At 40.6% G+C, this 24,279-nt stretch overlaps 2 protein-coding genes and 1 long non-coding RNA gene across 8 annotated transcripts; 1 reads left to right on the plus strand and 2 right to left on the minus strand.

Moving 5' to 3' along the window:
- The first annotated feature begins 589 nt into the window (after positions 1–589).
- On the plus strand, positions 590–24,012 carry tmem192 (transmembrane protein 192). Of its 6 annotated transcripts, XR_011104766.1 has the most exons (12): positions 590–723; positions 1,972–2,127; positions 2,708–2,969; positions 3,090–3,212; positions 10,207–10,312; positions 11,283–11,910; positions 12,063–12,109; positions 13,465–13,827; positions 14,140–14,161; positions 14,834–15,053; positions 15,155–15,220; positions 21,988–24,012. XR_011104766.1 is itself a non-coding variant. In XM_068726770.1 (6 exons), exons 1-6 carry the CDS (start codon positions 694–696, stop codon positions 11,395–11,397), a joined length of 792 nt encoding a protein of 263 aa, XP_068582871.1. In that variant the 5' UTR covers positions 590–693; the 3' UTR covers positions 11,398–12,045. The 6 variants fall into 6 exon arrangements, 1 of the variants encoding a protein (XP_068582871.1); XR_011104763.1 differs by having other exon boundaries at positions 14,042–15,053; XR_011104765.1 differs by having other exon boundaries at positions 14,140–15,053.
- Positions 13,022–15,177, minus strand: apela (apelin receptor early endogenous ligand). The gene is made up of 3 exons (XM_068726772.1): positions 14,955–15,177; positions 13,460–13,549; positions 13,022–13,106 (listed from the first exon to the last, which is right to left on the minus strand). Exons 1-2 carry the CDS (start codon positions 15,028–15,030, stop codon positions 13,461–13,463), a joined length of 165 nt encoding a protein of 54 aa, XP_068582873.1. The 5' UTR covers positions 15,031–15,177; the 3' UTR covers positions 13,022–13,106; position 13,460.
- On the minus strand, positions 18,159–24,087 carry LOC137884768 (uncharacterized). The gene is made up of 2 exons (XR_011104768.1): positions 24,011–24,087; positions 18,159–18,543 (listed from the first exon to the last, which is right to left on the minus strand). It is a non-coding gene; the product is annotated as an uncharacterized lncRNA (long non-coding RNA).
- Positions 24,088–24,279: the final 192 nt, after the last annotated feature.

The raw sequence follows: 24,279 nt of genomic DNA on the forward strand, positions 1-24,279 counted from the left end.
GTACAGTACTTGAGTAAGTGCACGCTGAGTATTTACTTTCCATCATCACAACCAATTAAACAAGACACAGCTTTGTGATCTGTGTTCCCCAACACTCTTCCATAGAATTGGCTGTAAACAATCGACAATCAAACCCCGGGCTGAATTGCCATAACTCTGTGTAGAACAAAACTTGTGTCAAATTCTTAATCCAAAAAGTTATTACCAGCAATTGATGCCTAACATTGTACTTTTTCATGTTTGTTTCTGTATTTGTGAGCAACTTGATCAAAGTGTAAAGCAAAAAGTAAAAGATTTCTTCGGATAATAGAGATGGCTTGATGATGAATCTTATGGGAACCAAAGGTTGTTGTTTTTTTATGCACAATTATCAAAACGGTAAAGTATTAAGAATTGTCCTCTGTAAATCCTCTCAGCCATTAAAAATACAATTTAAAAAAAGATAGTAACTATTGTAGTGCTGTTGCATTGGATTGCAGGTCATGGTTTCTATTGTTCTGCAAGTAATTACAATTAAATTGCTGGATTAATTGTGCTAGGAACTAAAGTTAAACAGAGATCGGAAACATAAAATAAGGGGACCGGAAATGCACCAATATTTTCTTACCCGCCCCTTTTTAGAGCATGTAAGCTAATGGTTGTTTGTTGTTGTTTTGTAATTTCTTCATTAAAAACGTGGAACACCAAAACAACATGGAGTCAACGGGACCCTCTCTTTATGCAGTATGTACCCGTCGTTCACCTTTCACTGACCATATCAACAGCTACGTACTCTGTGTGCTAGTTAGCCTGTGTTAGCTAGCCAGCAAGCTAAAAACAGCAAGCTATACGACTGTGTATCTGTCGTGTAGCAACAGTTATATCATATAGAATGATCAGATAAGCAAGACGTCAGTTCGTGGGTTTCTCAGCTTTCCTGTTTTGTGAATGTCATGTTTGTTGTGCATATTTTAGATTAATCATTTCTTAGAAACGTTTCAGTTTCACTTTCAGGTACAAACACATAGTCATACACAGACTCTTATGTAAACTGACCAGCTGTTATTGCTCTCCGTAGTCCTTTCATTGAAAGATGGTAGTCCGGGTGGATTCTAGTCAGTTAGTTGTTAGTTGTATTTTGTTGTTGTTGTTGTTGTTGTTGTCTTTTGAAGTGGAATGAGCCATTAGTCATTACTGGAAGATAATCAATTGCATGAGTACTCACAGATATGCGGATAAGTACTGTTGTAATACTGGAGACACTTGTAATACTGCCTCAAAATAAGTACCAAAAGTAAAAGTACTTGTTATGCATTTCAGGATAAGGTCATTTATAATGATGCATGAATGTATACATCTCTTGAATATTACAGCTGCTAAAGTTGGAGCTAAACTACTTTATACACAGCTCTATGTACTTATCCTAACCTGTTGTAATCCATCATTTGTTTGTTGATTGTATTTTGTTTTATGAATCTAAATCTGCAAAGAAACTAAAGTTGTCAGAAAAATGTAGTGGCGTAAAAGTATATGTCCCTCTGAGTTGTAGTGCACAAGTATAAAGTTGAAGAACATGGAAATACTCAAGTAAAGTACAAGTACCTCAGTATACGTACAGTACTTGAGTACATGTACTTAGTTACTTTCCAACACTGGATAAGAAACAACTTGATTGTTCCCCTGGTGGAAAATCTAGTGTTAAAACAACACTAGAAACAGAAGAGTAGGTCGGAACATGACACAATAAAAAAAGAAACGTATACATAAATCACATATAAATCAGGTGCAACACTAGAAAGTGATGTACAGTATGTTACTTTAGACCAGTGTGCATGAATAAGATGTCTATGTCAAAACATGGTGGTCAAAGGGACATAGATGCAGAATACACGGTATGTGTAATGTATCTGTAAGGTATGTATAGATGCTCTGTAACTACTCTGTATTTAAAGACAGGCCTATTATAACTTTATAATTTGGTGCATGTTTTAGCCGGCAGGCTCCTCAGTAGATATAACACGCAGCACAGAGGAGGACTCCTTGGTGGACGGACCTCTGATCTCTGCCGACGCCCTTTACTCCGCCATCAGGAGAGAGTTTCAGACCATTCCAACACCCTGCCATGCCGCCCTGCTGTCTCTGCTGCATGTATGACACACACACACGCACACACGTGTGACCTAACTTTGAAAACACAGGACAGAAAAACTGAATTATTATGGATTCAAAATTAATTTAAAAAAACTGTTGAATTTAGAAATAAACTGCTGAGGGCAAAAATGTTTAAACCAAGTTTGAGATAATATTTGTATTATATATTATATATTATTTATTATATATATGATATATTTATTATTTATTGATTATTAGTATTTCGTTTTTGAAATAGCAGAACTACTGTTATGTACGACTGTTACTGCTGTTAATGTTTTTGCCACTATAATTTAGTGCTGAAATGATTGACAGAAAATGTATTTGCAATGACTTTGATAATCAATTAGTCATCTAAATAATTTTTTTCAAGGAAAAATTTGATAATCAAAATAAGTTCCAGCCCTATACTTGTATAACAAAACGCTACACATTTAAAGACATTTATCTAATCTGCCTTCCTAACCTGGATACTGGCAGTGACCTTTTTATTCTCAATGTGTAATAACATTGATAGTGTGTGCTGGTCTCCTGCTCCACACATCTGTCTCACTCGCTGTGCTCTCCTTCCTTTCAGGTTGTGTACGTGGTGTTGTCAATGTGCGTGGCAGTGCTGTGTGTGTTGGAGTTGGGCCAAAAGGAGGTGTGTGCGAGTATTTTGGGTAACGTGCGAGGCGACAGTGTCATTGTGTTCGGGAAGGTGTGTTTATGGGTGCTGGTGCTGTTGTTCACTGGGTGTGTGCAGCACCACCACAGCCAGGCCAGGAGCAGAGGATACCTGCGATTCTACAGACAGACGCAGGGACTGAAGCATCTGCCGCTCACCGTGCACTCTGCAGGTACAGCTGCACACGACTAGGAACCCATTTACTGAACATGGAGAGGTCAGTTTTTGCCACAAGATGGCAGTAATGCTGAAGGAAGAACTCGTGTTTGTGCTTCTGTATGTTTCTGTGCAGGAAATGTTCTGCTGCTGGTTGTTCTGGCTGTGCAATTAACATCGACTGTGCAAACCTACATGCTGCTCAGCGTGTTGGGGTTGGAGCTCTTGGTTGCATTGCCGTGCCTCCTCTATTACACAGGTAAACTGATCTCAGTTAAGATGTTTTGATATTAGATCATTTCGCTCTGGTATTATAGATTGACTCTTTTGTAGGAGAGCGGGTATATGGTTTATATTCGGTTGCATACAATATATCAGACTTTCAATGCACACACACACACACACACACACACACACACACACACACACACACACACACACAGGCTCACTCCCTCCCAAAGACGAAAACGGAGTAAAGAATCCAACTTCAAAGATAAAAGAAAAAAATTCAATTAATTTGAATTGTCGTCATACTGTGCAATGAAGGTGTCTTGTGACTGGAGAGAATACAAAAAAAGAATGAATGGTGCATAATAGTCTAAAACGAAATAATGAGAGTAAAAAACTTTAAATCTGAGCTAATGAACAGAAACTCAGCAGCATGTAGAAAATAACAAATGAGAAAACAGCAGCAGTATTAAAAATAGTGGAGAAAAAAAAGTAGCACATGAACAATAAAGAGGGCTCACAGCTTAACAGCTTCATCAAATACTTTTTTTTTTCAATTAGTAATAAAGACATTGTTTCCTGTATCCACATTTTAAAGGAGGCACATTTATTAGATTCGTAGGTATTACTTGCTAAAAGGCAACCGGGCAGCATTTGCTTTCCTGTTGTAAAGTTTGTGTGAATTATTTAATGTCTCACACAGATCGACAAGGTATGAAAAGAAAGCCCTCTCCTCCAGTGTTACAAGAGCACCACCATTTTCCTTTGGATGGTGGTAGTTACATCAGCAGTGTTATATGGAGAGACACACCCTGTAGATTACATTATACACACGCACACACACACACACACACACACACACACACACACACACACACACACACACACACACACACACACACACACTACCCCCCACTCTATCTGAGCACATTCGCATCACAATACCTGCCCTGCCCTTTTCAGACTCGACAGCATGACAATCAACCATTCAGGTCTCCCTGTCTCTCTCTCCCTCTGTCTCTCTCCCTCTGTCTCTCACTCTGTCTCTCTCTCTCTCTGTCTATCACCCTCTGTCTCTCTCCCTCTGTCTCTCACTCTGTCTCTCACTCTCTCTCTTCCTCTGTCTCTCTCCCACTGTCTCTCTCTCTCTCTGTCTATCTCCCTCTGTCTCGCTCCCTCTGTCTCTTTCTCTCTGTATCTCTCCCTCTGTCTGTCTCTCTCTGTCTCTCTCTCTTTGTCTCTCTGTCTCTCCCTCTGTCTCTCTCTCTGTCTCTCTCACTGTCTCTCTCTCTCTTTCTCTCTCTCTCTGTCTCTCTCCCTCTGTCTCTCTCCCTCTGTCTCTCTCTCTGTGTCTCTCGCTGTCTCTCTCTCTCTGCCGATCAGCTGATTATTTGCTTTTGATACAAACACCATGCAAACTTTGGATGATACCTCCACATATCCATCTATTGTCTTTTTATTCTTGTCTTTGAAGTCGGGAACAAATTGGTTGAGTTTAAATTAACTCCATCTGACTCCAGTGTGTCGGTCGCTTTGTTGAAACGGTCTTAAGCTGCTAAAAACCTACCAGAGGGATTCACTCCCTTTGCAACACAACGGTGCATTCCGCCCGTACTGTAACACTTTACTTAATTAGCTGTGAACAAGTGAAATCATCTGAGAGCGTAGAGATAGATCCCAACATGCTCTCTGCACATGCTTTGAATTAAACAGGTGACATCTCACATGCTGCGATGTTGGTCAGGTTGTGGTGTGTCGATGGTCTCATCAATGAGATAAGAGAGATAAGATAAGACAGACTTTATTGTCATCCATCTATATGAAGTGCAGTACAGCAGATAGAGGAACAAATTGTGTTTCGCTGGTTCGAGTGCGAACGTCTCTGCTGTGTCACAAAACATCCCCTGATGTGACTCCGCTTGATGTCTTGTTTTATTCTAATATTATCTTTCTGTGTACGTTATGATTCTGCATTGGGCCTCGAACAACTTATAAGGATTTAATTTAGTTATTATTAAATGTCACTTCTAGAATGTTTTGTCTAGTTGGTGTAAACATCATTTACCTTTGAAATTAGAATTAAGAGTATTCAGAATAACAAGTGTGAAAACTAAATGGGGTTTGCTATGGCCATGTTAGCTCTTATTATTAATACCAGTTAAAAACAACACGTTACGGTCGTATGTTGCACATACAAAAACCGGCGGACAGTACTGTATGTATGATTGATTTAATTTTACACAATTAAGATAGAGGTGCTAATACTGTATATTACTTCTTTTTTTTTTTACTGTTGAGGCGCGGAGCAGCCATCTTGGATTTTGAGGTCGGGGGTTGGTGGCTATTCAAAAAAGTTTAGCAACCGTCTCATGAAAAGTACCTGCTTGGTAGGATCTCGAGATTCCTCCAAACTTTAGCAAGTGCGCTTGCGTTACGCCAACATCAGGATCTTTAAAGACAGAAAGGACTAGTCTTGCAGCTCTAGTGGCATGTATGTATTTCTGTAACAAGGTTTTTTAATATTGTATGAAGCATTTTGTGTGATTTGTAGATATTGCAAATCCTATTTATTTATATCTCAGTTGTTTGTTTCATGACCATTGAATTGGTGCTCGGTTTCAGACCCAAATATGTCTTTTTTTTTTAAATATTTAAAATCATTTTGCTTCTTTTAGACTGAATTTTATTGAGGCGTAGTTTTTAGACAATTGTTTTGTGGTAAGATGAAGTTGAACCCTGATGTAATTTGGGTTTCTATTAAGTGGATAAAAGGTTAAAAAATATTTTTTTTGAATGGTTTAATTTAAAACAAGTAAAGAATCAAGAAGTCTATGGTTTATGACACGGAACCTTTTGCAACTGATGGCACTGATATCAAAGTATTTTCAATTATACCCAGCCTCACACTAGTATAAGTATTCTGCGATAAATCTGCTTTAGTGTGTATTTTAAATTAAAGAAATCTGTAATCTGGGATCATCTTCAACAGTTACAGACAACAAACATACATATTTAGATATTCCAAAGAGTGTTAGATGAAGTCCCATGCACTGGCTTTCCTCCCAGTAAAGAAAAACTGCTATTAAAGCCGCTGTACCAGAGGATATTGAAATTGAGGAATCTGTAATGAAAGGAAATGCATATTAAAGGTATGTTTGGCAGCTGAAGGGCACAGATTTCGGTTTGAGATATCAGAGAGGCACGAAGAGAAGATAAGAAGCATTAGGATTTAGCCTAGCCAAAGGGTAGCCCTCGACCAACTCCACCCAAACACACAGTCACACACACACACACACACACACACACACATTGTCCCCGTGTTTACAGTGTGGGGGGATCCAGCTTGTGAGGGGGGGTATCTGTGTTCAGCCGCCACATTCCTGCTCAGATCAGTGCAGTCAGCCACGACACAAACCCAGCGACGCCTCGCAGCGCAAACCTTTCCTCAAGCACGAACACAAGCACGCACGCACATTCTCCGGCTGAAGCAGAGTCAAGGTGACATCAGAGAGTTCACCAGGAGGGAAGAAGAAGAAGAAGAAGAAACTAAAAACTCATTTCAGAGGCGACAGAGAAGGAGAGCTATAATGCCTGCAGCTATGAAGTCCATACAGGAAGGCCTCGTTCAACTTCTCTTTGAAGTGCATGCTCATTGTAAGTGTGTATGTGTGTGTGTCTTTGAGGTTTGCTGTATGTTTCTGCCTCTCTCATTTTAACATGAATACACTCCCCTCCATAGACCTCCATGCACATCAAAGCCATGTCTTGGCCTTCAAAGGCTGAACTTAGAATACATCTCTCTCCTCTGCCTCGCCAGAACTTAGTGTAAGCACTGCAGGGCACGGGGTTAACACACACACACACACACACACACACACACACACACACACACACACACACACACACACTCTGAAACAGATACAGACAGCATATAACCATCACACACATATGAACCGCCATGTGCTATTCGACAAGACTAACATGTTCTTTTTTTTTTTTTTTAAGATTATTGTTTTTGCCCTTTATTCAGTAGCGAGATAGAACAGATAGACTGGAAAGGGGGATGAGAAAGGCGAAGACTTGCATTGAAGGGCCACATGTCGGATTTGAACCCCGGGCTGCTGTGGTAAGGACCGACATGTTCAACATATGTTTGAAACATATTTTTGATCAGAAATACCCGGTCGTTATCTTTCACAATTGTTGCATTGCTGAAGGTCCATATTAAATGGTGGGCAAAGTAAGCTTTGTATGAAATCTGTTCTAGACAGGGATGCTTCAGATGTCTCGCCATCATTCAAACTGGTTATAATTCATAATCTGGTGGAAATTTGTGGTTAACGTCTTTAAAAACACAACTTTAAGTTGACCAATCGTATAATAAACCCGCAGTAATCACGTTGTAGTTATCATAGAAACATGTTTATCCCTAAATTGAAACCTGCACAAACCCATGTCAGGATCAGGAGCATCCAGACCTGTAAGTTAACCAACAGCCACAACAGTGTGCCTCGTCATTTTCTGCAGTTTAAAAAGGATTTTAAAGAGCTCAAGTTAACGCCAGTCCACCGTTACAGTACATCTACAGCGCTGTACTCTTCCTGTAAAAGTCTCAAAACTGTAGCTGTGGACAGCTTACTTATTTGGGATTTTCTTAGTTTTGCATCCATACTCAGATGCTTGGACACCAAAAATGTAATTTCTTAGCATTTGTAAATGTGCGTTGCTTATTATTCGACATTCCTGATTAGTCTGAGGAAAGCCTGAGCATCTTGTGAACCTCCAGCTCCTGTGTGTGACACAGATTCATGAGCAGCATTTCTTTACCATAGACTCGAATACTTCTTTTGAACTCCTTTAAGTGTTGCTACTGAAAGGCGATCGTGCCGCTCTTGTCAGGCTCCGTGGTTGTTGGGATCCATTTCCTCCCGGTTCTTTGATTTTGATGCAGGCAGTGCCGAGTTGTGAGCACTTTTTTGTGGCACCATCAGCTGTTAGCACCTCCGCAGCGCCACTGTTATCACCTGGAAAGAGATCAGGTCTGAGCACTGTCTGTCCGGTCGTGTGAGTGCTTGAGAGGCTCTAACAGGGACACGTGAAATGTGTCACTTCCTTTACGGTGCTCCCTCCATCCGTCTGTCCATCTGTCCGTCCATCAGAGTATCTCGATCTGTTTTTAGCCCCCTGCTGTAGTAGCACTGAACTCCACAGACCTGAATGACCTCATCCTAATAACCCTTCACCTTTTTCTGTTTGTGCACCAATTCAGGGTCTTTACAGGTTTGCTAATAGTACAAATACAACCAACGCGCTGGTCACTGCATTCACTGGAGCAAGCTATTTGGGTGAAATTAAGGTTGAAATAGATTTATTTATTTTTTAAACCAGAGTAACAGATGTACAATACTCGGTCTTATGAATTACTGTTGCATTTACACATCTTCATTTTTTTAAATTATTATTATGAAGCAAAGACAGACAAGTTAACAGACACAAACAATAACAACAATTAACAAAAATATATTCCAGAAACAAACAACACAGAAAAACAAACAAGCCCAAAATGAACTCTTTCTCTCTCTATAAAATACAATAGCACTATGATTATATGTGCACTGCTAACCAAATCCCCACAACAAACCTTAAACAATGTTTAAACTGACTATTCCTGACTACAATGTATCTTTATAAAATATAATTTATTTCTGAAAGAACTTATTCAAAAATCAATAATTAGGATGTTTAAGAAACCTTTAAAATGTATTGATAATTAAGGAATTTCCCAGAGCACCTATTCAAAATAAACTTTATCCCCAAATAGAATAAGATTAATAAGATATGACTTTGTTTCTGTGATCATCCAGCACTACAAAAAATGGTTGACAGCTTCATTTATCTATTTTTTTTTTGCTGCTTCTTTTATTATGTTCATAAGCTGCAAAGTTCACTGGAGGAAATCCATGTTGGACAATGGAGGACCAGTACTGTAGTCAACGGTGTCAGATAATCAAAGTAAATCTATTATCATACATTTTAAAAGCATAATATATTATGTATTAGCCTAATTAATATATGTTTTTAAATATGCCGCTGTGAATATAAATGCTTGAGTCAAAGTGTTACCTGGTCAAACATTTGTCAAGTTTCTTTTTTCTTTTTTAAAAGTTGGTATTTATTTGACAGCAGTTTGTGTTTCCGCTTCGTCATTTCTGAAACAGACCTCTTCATTTCTCTTCCTTTCTGGAATGTTTTTCTCTCTCTCACACATACCTGCTTGCTGTTGCTATATTTACCGACACACACACACACACACACACACACACACACACACACACACACACACACACACACACACACTCACACACAGATTTAAGGCCTCATTATGCAGGAATGTGCAGTATTTCTTTAGATTGTGTGTGAGTGTGGATGTTGAGATGCTGCACTGTAGCAAAGTAAAGATAGCGCTCTTTAGAACCTCCCTGACAATTTCCTCTGGCTAATGACACTCAAGTCTTATCAACACTGCTCCCTCTGCCCTTCCTCACACATTCGGCCTGCAACCCCACATACACACACACACACACACACACACACACCACGGCTTTATCTTGATTCAAACAGCACCAACATCTGCCATATTTTGGCTGTGGCTCCTCTTCCAGCTACTGGACACTCCACACCTTGCTGCTAACCCCGCCTCTTTTGTAAAGGTGTATGTTTAGGGTGCGAGAATTAGAGGTTTGAGTGCAGGATATAGCAGCTCATAAGGACTAAGTGCAGGATATAACAGCCAGTGTGTGTTTAGGAGAGGGAGAGGAATGGAAAACTGTTAAAAAAAAAACACACACACACACAAATGTGTGCAGTTTCTCACCTGAGTGATTAATGTTTGTAGGACGGCTCTCACTGCTCGATAATGTCTGCGTGTCTTTATGTGCAGCTGAAAAAGATAAAACACTGGTTTGAGGATGTTAAGAGAAAACTTTCTGAGTGTTTTTTTGTTTGTGGTTCGTTTGTGATTTTAGTCCAAGTGATGAGGTTCAACAGGGAGAGAGCTGCACCAGATGTGAGCCAAGAAGAGCATTCATTCAACCACAGTGTCACGAGTCTGCCAAGGGAGACCGGCTTCAGGTACACTGATTTCACTCAGTCACCCACACAAAACAAAGAGAAAAATAAACAAAGAGACATATTAAATGTGGGTTTTGGTCTGACGTTCAAGAAGATAATTAAATCAGTTCTGAAAATATGCAGCACTTAATAGACCATCGATCTCCCTCCTTAAATGTTCAGCTTTGATTCATGCCAACTGCTCACAGTTTCAATATCTAGCCAACACTTTTCTACACTTTTTTTTATCCCTGGCTCTTCATCTGCAAAATCATTTTAAAATCCGTCACTGTTGTGGCCTTTATAAGAAAATTAACACCATTTTTCTCCCTTCATGTCATTATTTTCCAACTTCCATCGTCCAGTCGTGTTTAAATAGAACTGTTATGAAAAATTTGTGTGTGTAACTTATGTTACTGACATTATTTAAACTGTATGTTCCGGGCCACATCCTATATTATATTATAATTATTTTATTTATTGTTAAACAAAGCCCCTGAAAAGACTAAAAGCATCAAAGTTATAGTCAGTTTTTCCCGACTTCTCCAGCTTGTTTGTGGCTTCAAGCACATTTCTTTCCTCCTGAAGATGTATATATTTTTAATGAAGTGCTTAATGATCACCGAATTGATTCCCTAAAACAGGTGGGGACTGTAGTTTTTTTGCAGATGTCACTCATTTAGGAGTAAACTGTATTTGTTGGTGTGTGAGGGATTGACTCCAAATAAAGTTCCCATTCAGTTCCCCAATTCATGGTAATAGACAAAGGTGTCACCCACTGCAACAGTGTGGTTCATTCACGTGTTATAACAGTTTCTGGAGACAATTTAGCCCTATGACACAGAAGAATAAGATATATCAGGCTTTGGACAAGCCATGTTTGGTTTTAGAAAAATATTAGAATCTCACCGGCCTTAACTAAGACAGAAGACGTTGGTGTTACAGATTCCACGTGTGAAAAAGGGCTCCTGTGTTATTGTTTGTGTCACAGAGAGGGCTCCAATCTGCAGGAGGTGGTGGAGAAACAGGCTGACCTGATAGAGTACCTGAAGCAGCACAACACCTTACTGAGCAAGAGGCTGCTCAACCTCACCGCTCAGCACTGACCACAGTCCGGCCTCCTCCTCCTCCTCCTCCTCGTGAGCCAGAGCCCGATCACTTCAACACTCCGCTCTCTCGACACAAAGGAGAGGGGGGATCTGTGGGTTTGAAAGAGATGACTAGAAGCTAGAAAACTACTGGATAAAAGACTAAAAGCAAGGAAATCCCTGTGCACACAAGCACCTGTGCGCACAGATATGAGATGGGAGGGCTTCTCCACGAGGCACCTGAGACGGACAGATAACGCAGGAGGAGGTGAGCTGTGAGTGGAGGGCAGTTAAAGAGGCAAAGTGGGAGGAGGAGCAGAGCAGTCATGGGTCACAGATCAGAGGTGAGGGGGGTTTTATCACTGTTACAACCTCCGGTGACCCACGTACGCCGCCGCTTGTGGGAGAAACAGAAGAGGCAAAGTTGTTTTTAGAGCTCATCTGCACTGAGGAGGAGCTGAAAGAGTCGGAGATGTTTTCACTCATCACGGTCGAACAAAAGAAACAGACCGTGCACCGCTGTAAATGTCCGTAAGTGGTGTTTTATCTGTCCGAATGTGTAAATGCTTTGTTTGGTAGCAGTTTTTTTTCTATCTGTTCAATCATTGAGTTTGTGTATTTGTGATCAGATTCCAATAAATATGTAATAAACATGTTTTTTCTTTATTTAATTTGTGTTAAAGCCTTTTCAGGAGTGACAGTTGACACAGTAAACTTCAGTGAAGCACAAGTAAGTGTGTTTTTTTTGTATATAGTATTGTAAGAGCTAAAAGAAAAAGCCCAAACATTAGTGACACTGCAGTGTCAACATGTGAACATCTTTTCCCGCCTCACCTTTTCTGTTTTACGGGAATCTACGTTAACGAAATATCGGGGTGGTCATTTGAGCCATTGGTGTTTGCGCCCCATTGTGATTTCTCTATGCTCTGGCGTCCGTAACTCCACAGGGAGCGCTGCATTTACGACTCCTTTACCACATGGCTTCTACGGAGAGCCCAGTTATCTGGAATACAGCAGGTATCGGTCCCCACGTTTGATTTTAGGCTTACAGGTTACACATTTACAGATATTTCTAGTACTCGGTCCGAAGAGTAGCCCAAATTTAAATGGAGTCTGGCTTAAAAACCTGTATTTCACAATTACCATCAATCCTCAAAATTGCTTCATTCCATTCCTTTTGTTGAAACAAACACATGAAGGAAAAACAAAACACTACATTGATAAATTTTTTTTTTATTTATTAAAAAGGTTTTAAATGTAACTCAATAAACATTTGAAGTGCATACATGCATTATAGACACTTTGTAGGAATACTATGTGGATGCTGTTCATCGTAGCTGCATTCACTAAGATGAGTCCAGCTCTTTGGTCCGTAGCTTTTAAGTTGAACGTCGAATATACTTCATGATGATGTTACTCCTTTTCACTTGTTCTTGTTCAGCACAGAAGTATTGTCGACACAGAGGGAAGGTGCTTGCAACTGGGATCCGTTTTCCACCAGGATGCCTAAACATAGCATGTTTTTGATGTTTGATTTCATTGGGAATGAAGACAGTTCCTCGTAGCTCTTTTGCAGCTACATACTTGATCGTCTTTAGATGACATTTTCATGGTGTCTCTTCCACTTTACAATCCATTGGTACTGGGACCCATCCATGGTGTTTGGGCCGCACACTGCAGATGCTTCACATTCATATTTCTCTCCTTAGGTCACCTTCATTCTTGTGCTGTGATGGAGAAGAAGAAAAACAGAATTTAGTGTCCAGCTAAAAAGAATTCGGGGTATGACGAAAAACAAGCTTTAAGAAGCCGTGCAGGAGTCAAAAAAAAAGAAAGCTGAAACTCCCCCTTCTCTTTAAACACTCCTCATGGCACTAAAGCCTTCCACTTCATCGTTAGTGAGATTTATGTCTGAGCCTTTCTCCCCTCTGCACGCCTGTTCTACGTGAATACACACCTCTGCCACTAATCACACACACTTTCTTAACTGCCACCTGCCGGCTCTGTAACCGTGTTTTGTTCAATCTATCACACAGCTCTGCTCATAACCTTTTTCTTTCTTTTTTTTTTCATGTCTCACCTTAGGGGAAGGGTACTCTGGAGTGGAGAGGCAGGCAGCGTCTGTGTGGGCAATGGTGCCTGTGGTATCTCCTCCGTAGGTTCAGGAAATCTGGAAGAAAAAGATTTTATTTTAATATGCAGAATAAAGCCAATGGTTAAGCTGTTTGTTTGTAGCATGCAATATTATATATTTGAATGCATGTAACTGCTTATCAAATGTCATTTTAGATGTAGGAATCCTGTAAAAGCCAGATTTATGTCTGCAGTTGGACCCCTGCATATCACCGGACAGGCCTAATTAGTCCCAAATGGAGGAGGGTAACTCAACCTGAGCTTTTTAGCACCCAAGGCGATAAAACAACACCTCCTACTGTCACCATTTTCTAAGTAAGTACAATTTTGTAACTAACAAAAGCCTAATTATGTACCAAGTTTTCCTCTGTTGACCAAAGATAAGCCCCCCTTTCATAGGTTTTATTGTTTGGACCCATTTACCATCTGAAGGCGACCCCCCCTTCTAATAAACTGGGACGCACAGACCTAACACATGATTATTTTTAAACGTCCCTAATAAATCCACTTTGACTCCTGTGGTTCACAGACTGCCAGCCAAGTCCAGGAAGAGATAAACTTCCAGATGACTTTATGACTCCCTCTTCCTCCCCCCTCCTCTCTCTTTCTCTCTCTCCCCTCTGAAAGAAACCGCACCCCACGCCTGGAGGTAGGCTTCTTTACACTTGGCACTGCTCCTCCATGTCATGTTAATAAAGCTCGGGTATTTGCATGGCGTTTTAACACCGTGATTAACAAAAGCGCGCCGGAGTGCCTTCCAGCCGGGGGACAAAGGGACTCACGAGGGTCGCCGCTGTGCGATCCCCGGCGGCGCTCCGCTCTCCGTCCCTCCCTCCCTTCATCCTCTCCTCACCATCATCACATGAACCTAATCACGACCTCGAGCCCCGAAGCCCCTCTGTTTAACACGCGCTGTATGTCTCCGCCGCAGATAACCGCCGCTAACCAGCTTGGATTTGTGCAGAAAGCGCACCTGTTGCATCCACATCAGGCAGCAGCCGCATGATTTCTGCTTTCCCTTTTATCAACAAAAAACAAACTTATATAGTGGGCGTGGAAAAAGAAAATATTAAAGCTATAAATACGTCATTTAAAAAACCAAACACCACATTGGGCTTAATTCATAATTCAGTTAACGTTATGTGCAGCCAAAAAAACCGAAGATGCTCTTAGATTTAGATAGATAAGTGTGTGGTCAATATGTACTATGTTTAAGCTAGTTACATCTTTTTACCCAGCGAGAATTAGGCTAGTTAACGTGACGTTAATTTAGCTTGCAAGAAGCAAAAGTACTGTTCCTCTTTTATTGCGCATTACGCAGTGATTTAACAGGACCGCTGTTGAACACTGTTGACCGGGACGATAGTTGTGCTGCCCTGTTTTAACGGACACCTGCTGGACCAACCTGAACACCTGGACGGGTTGAGTTTTGGGACGCTTACCTGGCCTGGCGGAGGAGACTGACGCTACAACGGCGACGAGCAGCAGCAGCAGGTAGAGCAGGTTGAAGATCCTCATGGCTGAGCAGCAGTTCTGAAGAGGTTAGTTGAGGGTAATTTCCCCAAAAGTCTGGAGAGTCTTGATGACCCTGAGCGGGACTAGTGATGCTCAGCGTGGTCTTCTTTCTCCTGCTCTGTTTCAGTCCAGATGGCCCACCACGCGAGGATCCGGTACCCAGAAAAAAAAGCTCTTCTCTTCAGGATAATAAGTAGGTCCCCCGAGGAATGCGTGCGTTCACAGTTTGTGTGTCCAGTGAGAGTGTGATTGTCTCTATGTCTGAGAGCAAAGTGACAAAGGTGCTTCTCCCCCCTCCTCCTTTATACAGCCTTTTTAGAGGGAGGTGGAGTATTGGGGAGGGGGTGTAGCTCCCTCAGCCGCCCCCACCTCAACCCCTGAGACACACACACACACACACACACACACACACACACACACACACACACACACGCGCACACACACACACACACACACACACACACGACTTCTGCATTGCACATATTGACCCCACATGTAGAGGGTAATTCAAATGACAGGAAGCCCCCTCCTTACACTCCAACTGCCCCTTGAACACAGGCTCTCCAGCGTGCAAGTTGTGTATGCATGAATGTGTGTGTGTGTGTGTGTGTGTGTGTGTGTGTGTGCAACTATGAGTGTTTGGAATATTTAAAGAAGCAGGCGATGTTTGTTTATCACTTAAAACATCTGGACAGTGATTGAAGAAGTTATAGCAGGTTCTTCAAGGCCGAGAGTATAGAGCCAGATCCCGCCTCCCTCAGTTGTCCCCTGCCCCCGCACTGAGGAGGACACACACATCTGGGGCTTTTGGGTGGTTGGGTGGTATTGGTTGTGGAGAGGGGTGTTTGCATCGAGGATTTCGGGGCCGGGTGTCCTAGATGAATGAAATGCAGTGATGCATTGGACTAACGACACATAAAGAAGTCCTTACTGTCTGTCAGGGTTGCCATCTACTGTCTATCTGTCTGTCTGCAGGAGTGTCTATGTTGGGAGGGTGTGTATGTAGGATAAATGGATAAAAGTGTAACTTTTGTATTTTTCTAAAAAGACAGTTTTTTCTAGGGAAGTTTCTTCTGTAAGAAACTAATTCCATCTGGCTTTCCAAGATGGCTTCACTTTGTTAGCATCTTCTCATTATTGTCATTAGTACATGTATCAACCTCAAGAAATGTTTCGGCACTGACCGAAATGTGTCTGTAGCACTGAGTATCAAAAAGTGGCAAATGCTGAAAGGGCATCGAATGCTTGATGATTAGTTGGGTGTGGAACCTTTTTTTTTTGTATCGGCCAAAACTTTACTTATTCTCTGAATGTATAGTTCCTTATTAGAATAAAAGTTGAACAAATTAGAATATTTTGTAACCAAAGTTGGCGCATAGCTGCTTGTGTTTAGACAACTTAATTCATCTGAGAAAATCTCTTTTGTTTAAATACAACAAAGGTGTAGTAACCTTGTTTGAATTTCTTCAGGTATTAAAAAATGTATCTGTACAAAAGCTTTGCACTAGTATTGAAATATGCCAACAATACCCAGCCCTACGTCTCATGCAGGCAGTCAGTTGGTGGTATACCAGGGGATTTTCTTGCAGGTAAACCAGGTCACTTGGCATTAGCTCTGCTGTGACTTTTGCAAAGTGTGGAGACTCATTAGCGTGTCTGCTGACGGCCGTCTCTGTGGACTGAGACTCTCCATTCAGCACCAAGCTAATGAATTAACACATTAAGATGAAATGTCAGCCATTACATGTGAATGAGGATTAGAGAAGCAGCAGGACACTAATGGACCAGGGGCTCAAAATAGTCACGGAGACTTTGAACAAGCATCTGGACCCTCAGCTCTCTTCAGCCCTCAAAAAAAAGACAAAAGAGGACAAAAAGAGTCTGAGACAGAGTTTGTGTTTTTCGTTTAGTGGTGTGTGTGTCTCATTATGCCTTTTGACATTTTGCCTTTATGGCTTTATGGTGTTTGCAAAAATGTTGCTTGAAATGACAGGGATTCCTCATGGATTTGGCTAACGAACAAACACACACACACACACACACACACACACACACACTCACTAGCGTACACACACATTCATCCTGCTGCAAACACTCAGCTGAGGTATGTAGTTTGTTTCTGTGGCGAGCTGCGCTTTGCATCGGTTGCCATTGTCTTTCAAAAAACTTTTATTTTCCCTATTTGAATATGGTAATTTCGTTTCAATTGTCATTCAGAGCCACCTGGTATCCGCTGTGTCCAACTGCTGCTAAACTCAGTTTCTCTCAGCTTCTTACTATCTGCCCTTCAAAACAGAAACAAGTGAATCGTACCGAATTCTCCCCACCAGGTTTTCTGTGTGACTGAGAAGAGCGTGTTGTAATATTTGCTCTTCCTGGGGATTATACGTCTTTACAGGGATTACCCAGCCTGCTCAAACACTCCCCTAGGAGAGAAACACACACACACACACACACACACACACACACACACACACACACAGAGGGCAACCTCCTATTAAACTGCTTCAGTACCTTGGCAGGGCTGCACTGCACAGATGAACCTCGGGCCCCTGTCAAAGGTTATTCTTTGGTGCGTGATTATAAGCGTCTGGTACTGGACTTCAGTACCGACCACCAAAATTGTTTACTCTATAAAATCAATAAGATAATGCCAAACACAATTTTCCAAAATCCAAAGTGATGTCATCAGATGTTTTGTTTTGTCCCATCAACATAGATTCAGGAAGTAATGATGTAAAAGAGAGAAATGCCGCAAATCTGAAATGTGTCCATTGAGCTCCATTGAAATTAATATTTTGCTAATGTTAGACAATTTCTTTAAGCCAAATTTTGACAATATGAAACATTTGACAACTTTTGTTTATATATGTTTATATTTCTGAAAATATGGTAGTTAAAATGTGCTGTCTCTGTATTTGTACGAGAGCTGAAACAATTAACAATTAAAACATCATAATCAATGAATCATTTAAATAATTTTTTTAAATGTTTTATATCAGAGTAAAATTTAATACATTTGGAAACTTGTGAAAGTATTTCAACCTATTTTATAAACTTTGTTCTGTGTTATCTATTATCTAATCTATGTTATAAACTGATTTATTGAACGATTAATCGAGACAAAAATCCTCAGATAAATATTTAATTAGAATAATCATTAATCCTAATTGCTACCAAAACTAAGGTGTCGTGTCTGCATTACTATCACAAAATGTTCCATTATACCCAGCCCTAGCATTGATCTGACGCTCACAACCAGCATCCCATCCTTCAAGATCTTTTCACTTTAAGAGGCAGTTAAACTCGTCATTGGACGAGTGTGTAACCCAGGAAAGAGTTGGACTGCAGAGCTCTGTTATTGCTTCTGTTGCGGGTCTTCATAGTAGCTGTGATCTTTACGACGTCAGAGGAAGCTTCGGCCGCTCCTCCCCTCCTCAATTTTCACTTTCTTCTTCCTCTCGCATCATCTCCTGTCCAGGACATGCAGATAAAGAACTTCCTCTCTGATGAAACCTGTTGAGTGGAACAGAGACTCATAAAGTGACTGTTTCTTTGCCACTGAGACAAACGTTATTGCATTGTACACACAGGTACGCTTAACATGAACAAACAGTTATATACAGACAGATAGGTAACCAATTACAGAAAGATAACACCACAGAGTGTCTTAGTCAGGTGTTGCTCCACCACAAGCTCTTTGACAGAGTCTTTTAAACTCCACTGAACACCATTCTTCTGAAAGTAATTCCCTTATTTGGTGATTTAATGATGGTGGTGGAGAGTGCTGTCCAGCACCGATCCAAAATCCCCCATAGGTGTTCAGTTGGGTTAAGCAATATGTTGGGTTGAGCAATATGACAATACCTTAAGACATCACCACAGAACAATATTGTGGCAGCTATCCCTTTTAATGTCACTGGTTGTATTAGACCTTTGTGGTCAGCAGAACTGCTCTATAATAAGTACTATTGGAATTCTATTTATATTTTCATATGAAGTTGAAGTAAAAAAAGTGTTGATTTGTCAGGAACTAAATTCACTTCATTTACCAAAAACAGACGTACCTGTGCAGTCCAGGCATTCTTAAACAGCCTCTCAACTGATTTTCTGGGAAATTTAGAAAGATGCACAGTCACATTAAATATTTATCATAAAACTGCAACTATTTGTTGATCAAAATAAATTGAGTTATTAATCAAGGAAAAATGCCAAACATTTGCTGGTTTCAGTTTCTCAAATATGAATATGTCCTGCCCTGCTTTGCATTGTGTGCTAATTAACTGAATATCTTGTCTTGATAGAGTGCTGGTCGGACACTACAAGACATTTGAATGTGGCGCCTTTGGCTCTAAGAAATTATGAGGATTTTCTCACATTTTACTGACAAAACTATGAATCCAATAATTGAGTAAATTATCATTAGTGGCAAATGTATTTTGTGATTTAAATAATGTATACCATTGTAGAGGATTTTACTCATATTGCCCACATAATTTTCCCTGTATGCCATGTATGGAAGTGTCTGCATTTGTTAAAGGAAGTTTGTATTTAATTTGTTACTTGTTGTTTTAAAGGAAAATATATCCCAAGTCGCATTGACCGTAGATGTACACTCCTTCACGTGGATCCAGAGGAGAGTGTTGGTGGAATAAAGGGTAGCAGAGATGTCACGTGCCGTGATGTCTAAACATTTTTGGGGTGTAGTCCTGTGTGTACGTGAGAGCGTTGATTGTGATCTGATGGTTCAGTTCGTTGTCCATCGTTAGAGTGATAGCTGGTCTGTTGTCATGCCGCAAAGGTCGTCAGTGTTAATGAGAGACGCAGCCAGTCAGAGCTTAATTACTCATAAAACCCTTTATCTCAGATTGCCCAATACAAACCCCAATGGATGCATATACACATGAACAGTAGTGAACACCCAATACACACACTGACAGTATGGACCATCAGAGCCCATCTCACAAATGAGCCGGGCGTTTTGTTTTTTTTCTTTCTTTCTTCTCCTCCGACACAAAAAAAGATAGGATCTCACGACGGTTGATTAACTTCGTCTTTATTCTGGAGCGCCTCCACCCCTCCGTCGGCAGCTAGACGGCTGACTGTGGAGGAGTGACGGAGGGCTCAGGGGTCAAGGGGCAAACTCAACAGGGAGCAGCCTCTAACCCCCCAGGATGTCCCCCCAATAGGGCTTCAGGGGCCAAAAGTCACTTGGTTTGTTAAATCTTAACCCAGACACAGCGGCTTCACAGCTTCTGGACACACAGACCCAGTGTCCGTGTTGTTTTCTTCTCTTAAGGCAATAAGCTGTATTTGTAGGTTTATTTTTGCAACTCCTTTTCCAGAGATCCAAACTGTGATGTTACTTAGTTGGCAGTAGTTTTTGAAATGTCATCGTCTTGTAGTCATTGCTGTTTTCTTTGTTTGGTCAACCATAGTAACAGCTAACTCACAACGCTAGCAGGGACCGGAAAAAATCTGTCCGGCGCTTCACACACAAGTGAGTTGAAGAGTCTGTCGCTGTTGGGGCAACTGTGCCTAAGAGGAGAGCAGGGCCGTCCTTCAATCAGAGGGTCGGTGGTTCTGCTAGGTTCGGCTCTGCTAGTCGCATGTCAATGTGACCTTGAGCAAGACACTTGCTCAAGGACAGCAACCCCAAAATTGCTCCCGTAGCTGTGCCTATGGTGTAGAATGTGATAGAATCTGAATTCTAAGTCGCTTTGGATAAATGACAGCTAAATGACTGTAATGTAATGTCTGTTGCCTTCTCCCTTCTGACAGACCGACCCCTGCTGGGTGATGGAAAACGCAGGGTCTGCCAACTGTGTGCTGCTTGGGATTATTTCCAGTAATGTCGCCACAGACGCCCAGTCCGTGGTACTGCAGATGCAAGCACTTTCATCAGAGGTCCATAGACTCAGTCACTATTGTCTTCCCCGATAAATACTGACTTAACAGATATTTATTTAAATGGCAATCTTTGAGAATGAGATTATTACTTTAATGTTCATTGTGAAACCTGATGGGGTCATGCAGAGCCAATCAAATAGTCAACAAATTGTCACTAAGCTTGTATGCATTTTCCCAAAAAGGCTCCAGTTTGAACAAAAACGTACAGTGGACAGATCATTACGTCCATCATGTTGACGACTGTAACACAATCTAGAATCAAATGGTTTCATTTTATAAGTCACAGAGGACAGAGATGGGACCAATAGTCAGAGTCTGCCATTCGCAGCGAAGGAGGCAGGATTTGTATGCATTGCCTGAGCAGTATAATTCACGGGATGGATTTTTGTAAACCACATTTTCTGTGTTCGAACTGGATTCTGCATCTCCCAAAACTACACCTTTGAATTTAAATTGTCAACAATTAGACTTTATCTACCGATGTGTTTCCACTTTTGTATAAGATGTTAATGATGAGAGACTGCATCATTCATGGGGGAACAAGTTTATTGTTACATTACATTACATTACAATCATTTAGCAGACGCTTTTATCCAAAGCGACTTACAATTCAGTATCTATCTACACACCGTAGACGCAGCTACGGGAGCAATTTTGGGGTTAAGTGTCTTGCTCAAGGACACATTGACGTGAGAGTAGCAGAGCCCTGCTCTCCACTTACCCACGGACATCCCTGTTGCCTTAGTATATACAAACGCAACACTATGTGCCATAGTGGCATTCTGTAGTAAATAGACAAACAAAAAGACAATTTATGAGAAAAGAGTTATTTGTGAGAACTTTACATTGAAAACCCTGCAGTACACCAGATCAAGAAAGAGATCTCTGAATTTTACTCAATGGTTTCTTTCCAGCTTGCTTGTTGATCACTCTCTGCTTTCTGTTAAACTTCTTTGCTTCATAGACATCTTCTTCTGAAAACACAAAAGACATCATGTCATTATTCAGCATTAGAGAAGCTGACACTTGTCTGTGTGTGTCTGACAACAGAGGAGGAGTGTGTACCTGGATGATCTGCTTCTGGTTGGAAACAGACTGAAGCCAAGCCGAATAGCGAGCAGATGACGAAGGCAACGATGATGAAGGTCAGCTCAAAGCTAGAGAACGGCAGTTCCATCTACACAACTAGCCAACACAAAGCACGTCATTACTTGATGTAACATCTTCATGTTACTATGCATGACACTGGGGGTGGGCGGAATACCGGTATCATCACTGTCACCGGTGTCACATTTGGCCACGACATAGACTTTGTAATCCGGTCTTTACCGTGATAAACTCGGTAAACACACACAATTTGGTTTTAGCATACACACAGTGAACCTCTTGCTTTTCTTTCCGGCGCCCATGTTAACACGTTAGCATACCCAGCTTTACATCTATTTTACTCTCAATGGGACCATAGTTTACTAAATAAAGATGACTTGAAACTAGAGAGTGTTTACAATATTTACTGAGGTAATAAATCAAGTGAGAATTAGGGACTATTTCTCATAGACTTCTATACAGTTAGACTTCTTTTTGCAACCAGAGGAGTGGTCCATGATGGCTATTAGAAAATTTGCAATTTTAAGGCACTTCCGCATTGGCTTCACTTTTCAGGCCTTGAGGTTGCTGCCAGGTAGAAATGCAGTAATAGGTTTTTAATGATTATCTGTACTTTGCACGTCAGTATCTTGCCTATCCACACTGTCTATTATGGTCGTATCAATATATGTCATGCATATAGTATCATTATATGTTATACCCACACAGCAAATACTACACTTTGTATTTTATTGTGTTTATGAATGATTATTGAAGTAAAAATGTCCAATATTGCTGATTCATTTTGAGATTTCATATTGGAACAGATATCCAGTGAGCATAAACAGACTTTTCATAATCTTTATATGTCCATGATTTAAGTTTTGGTTTATCACAGCCCCATATTCTATTATTTACATTAAATCAGGTACTGTATATATTCAAATACAGCAACAGGGCTATAGGATATAAATCTAAATGCTTGCATGTAAGGAGGACATACTTGTGCTGCTTTTCATGTAGCCTGATAATCAGAGTGAATAGATCTTTTCTTTTCACTACATCCGTTCACTCTTTGAACCATTTCACAAATCTGAGATGTGGGCAGTAAATCAGATATTTTCAGCCAGACTAATACATGTAATATATGGATAAAATTAGGACTTGACTTGTAAATTCATAGTGAAACTACAGATTATTGCTATCTTAAATACACATCCACATACTAAAATAGATTTATTTGTCCTCACAAACGCCACTGTTTGTGCATTACAAACATAAAAAGAAGTATTTTCAAACAACACTGTTTATACAGAGCTTGAGTTGCAGTAGCATGTCACCTCCACCAGAGGGCGCTACATCCCTGTTAAATGTAGCTGTTCAGTCGCTCAGTTGTTGGTTTATAATGACTGTATTACAACTCAAAATGTGTCTCTGTTCACAATAAAAAGAAGATTTTCTTCACTGGTCATGACACTTAATGGCACATTTTATTGCAGAATCCTTTACTCATGATTACTTTCGGCCAGAAATGGAGCGGTACCAGATGCTGTGTTTAAGAATCACAAAGATAAGAAATGTACTCGAGTATCACAGAGCGAGTGACCGGTGGAATTGGAAATATGAATAAAACAGTCAGTGCTAAAATCAAAGAAAAAAGTAAAAACACGGAAGTTCTTGGAAACTTTCAGGCGAACCATACTTCAGTGAATTAATTTTTCATTTTCAACAGGATCAAACCCTTTTTGTCATATAACCAACTTCAACCAAAATCCCTTTGCTGTGAAACTTCAACCACATTTTTACTTTGCTCATGTTAACCATTAAGACTATGAATCCCTGACTAAACATTTCTCATCAACACATCCAGTGAAATGACTGCAGTATAAGATGGACAGGAGCTTCACTGGAGTTACTAAGAGGCATCAATTACACAAATACATTGACAAGTATAATTTACATTGTACCATGGGTTTTATATACTTACCGAGAGGCTGAGTGAATTGTAATGGCCTGCGATTCACACATTTTTCTTGCTGCTGTAAATCTGCTCATTCGCACAAGCTCCACCCTTTGATTCCTGACAAGCCTCATTCCTGCAGTATTATTTGAGAACTCACTCTAAACCGTCCAGCACACCTTTCATTGTGACCCAGATTTAGAAAGACGCTTCTCTGAGGCCGTAGACTTCAATCAGAGATGACCTTTGTTTGAGGCGCGTTTCTCGATGAGCAAATCCAGCAGAGATAAAACAAG

This window comes from Cebidichthys violaceus, unplaced genomic scaffold (assembly GCF_023349555.1).
Source record: "Cebidichthys violaceus isolate CVI_PGR_0920_01 unplaced genomic scaffold, fCebVio1.0.p SCAF_4, whole genome shotgun sequence".
In the NCBI taxonomy this organism is placed as follows: Eukaryota; Metazoa; Chordata; class Actinopteri; order Perciformes; family Stichaeidae; genus Cebidichthys; species Cebidichthys violaceus.

Coding starts and splice junctions, on each gene's coding strand:
- tmem192 (XM_068726770.1), top strand. CDS start 694: ATGGAGTCAACGGGACCCTCTCTTTATGCA. Junction 724..1,971: donor CGGGACCCTCTCTTTATGCA/GTATGTACCCGT, acceptor TGCATGTTTTAG/CCGGCAGGCTCCTCAGTAGA. Junction 2,970..3,089: donor GCTCACCGTGCACTCTGCAG/GTACAGCTGCAC, acceptor GTTTCTGTGCAG/GAAATGTTCTGCTGCTGGTT.
- apela (XM_068726772.1), bottom strand. CDS start 15,030: ATGAGGATCTTCAACCTGCTCTACCTGCTGCTGCTGCTCGTCGCCGTT. Junction 13,550..14,954: donor AGTCTCCTCCGCCAGGCCAG/GTAAGCGTCCCA, acceptor TTTTTCTTCCAG/ATTTCCTGAACCTACGGAGG.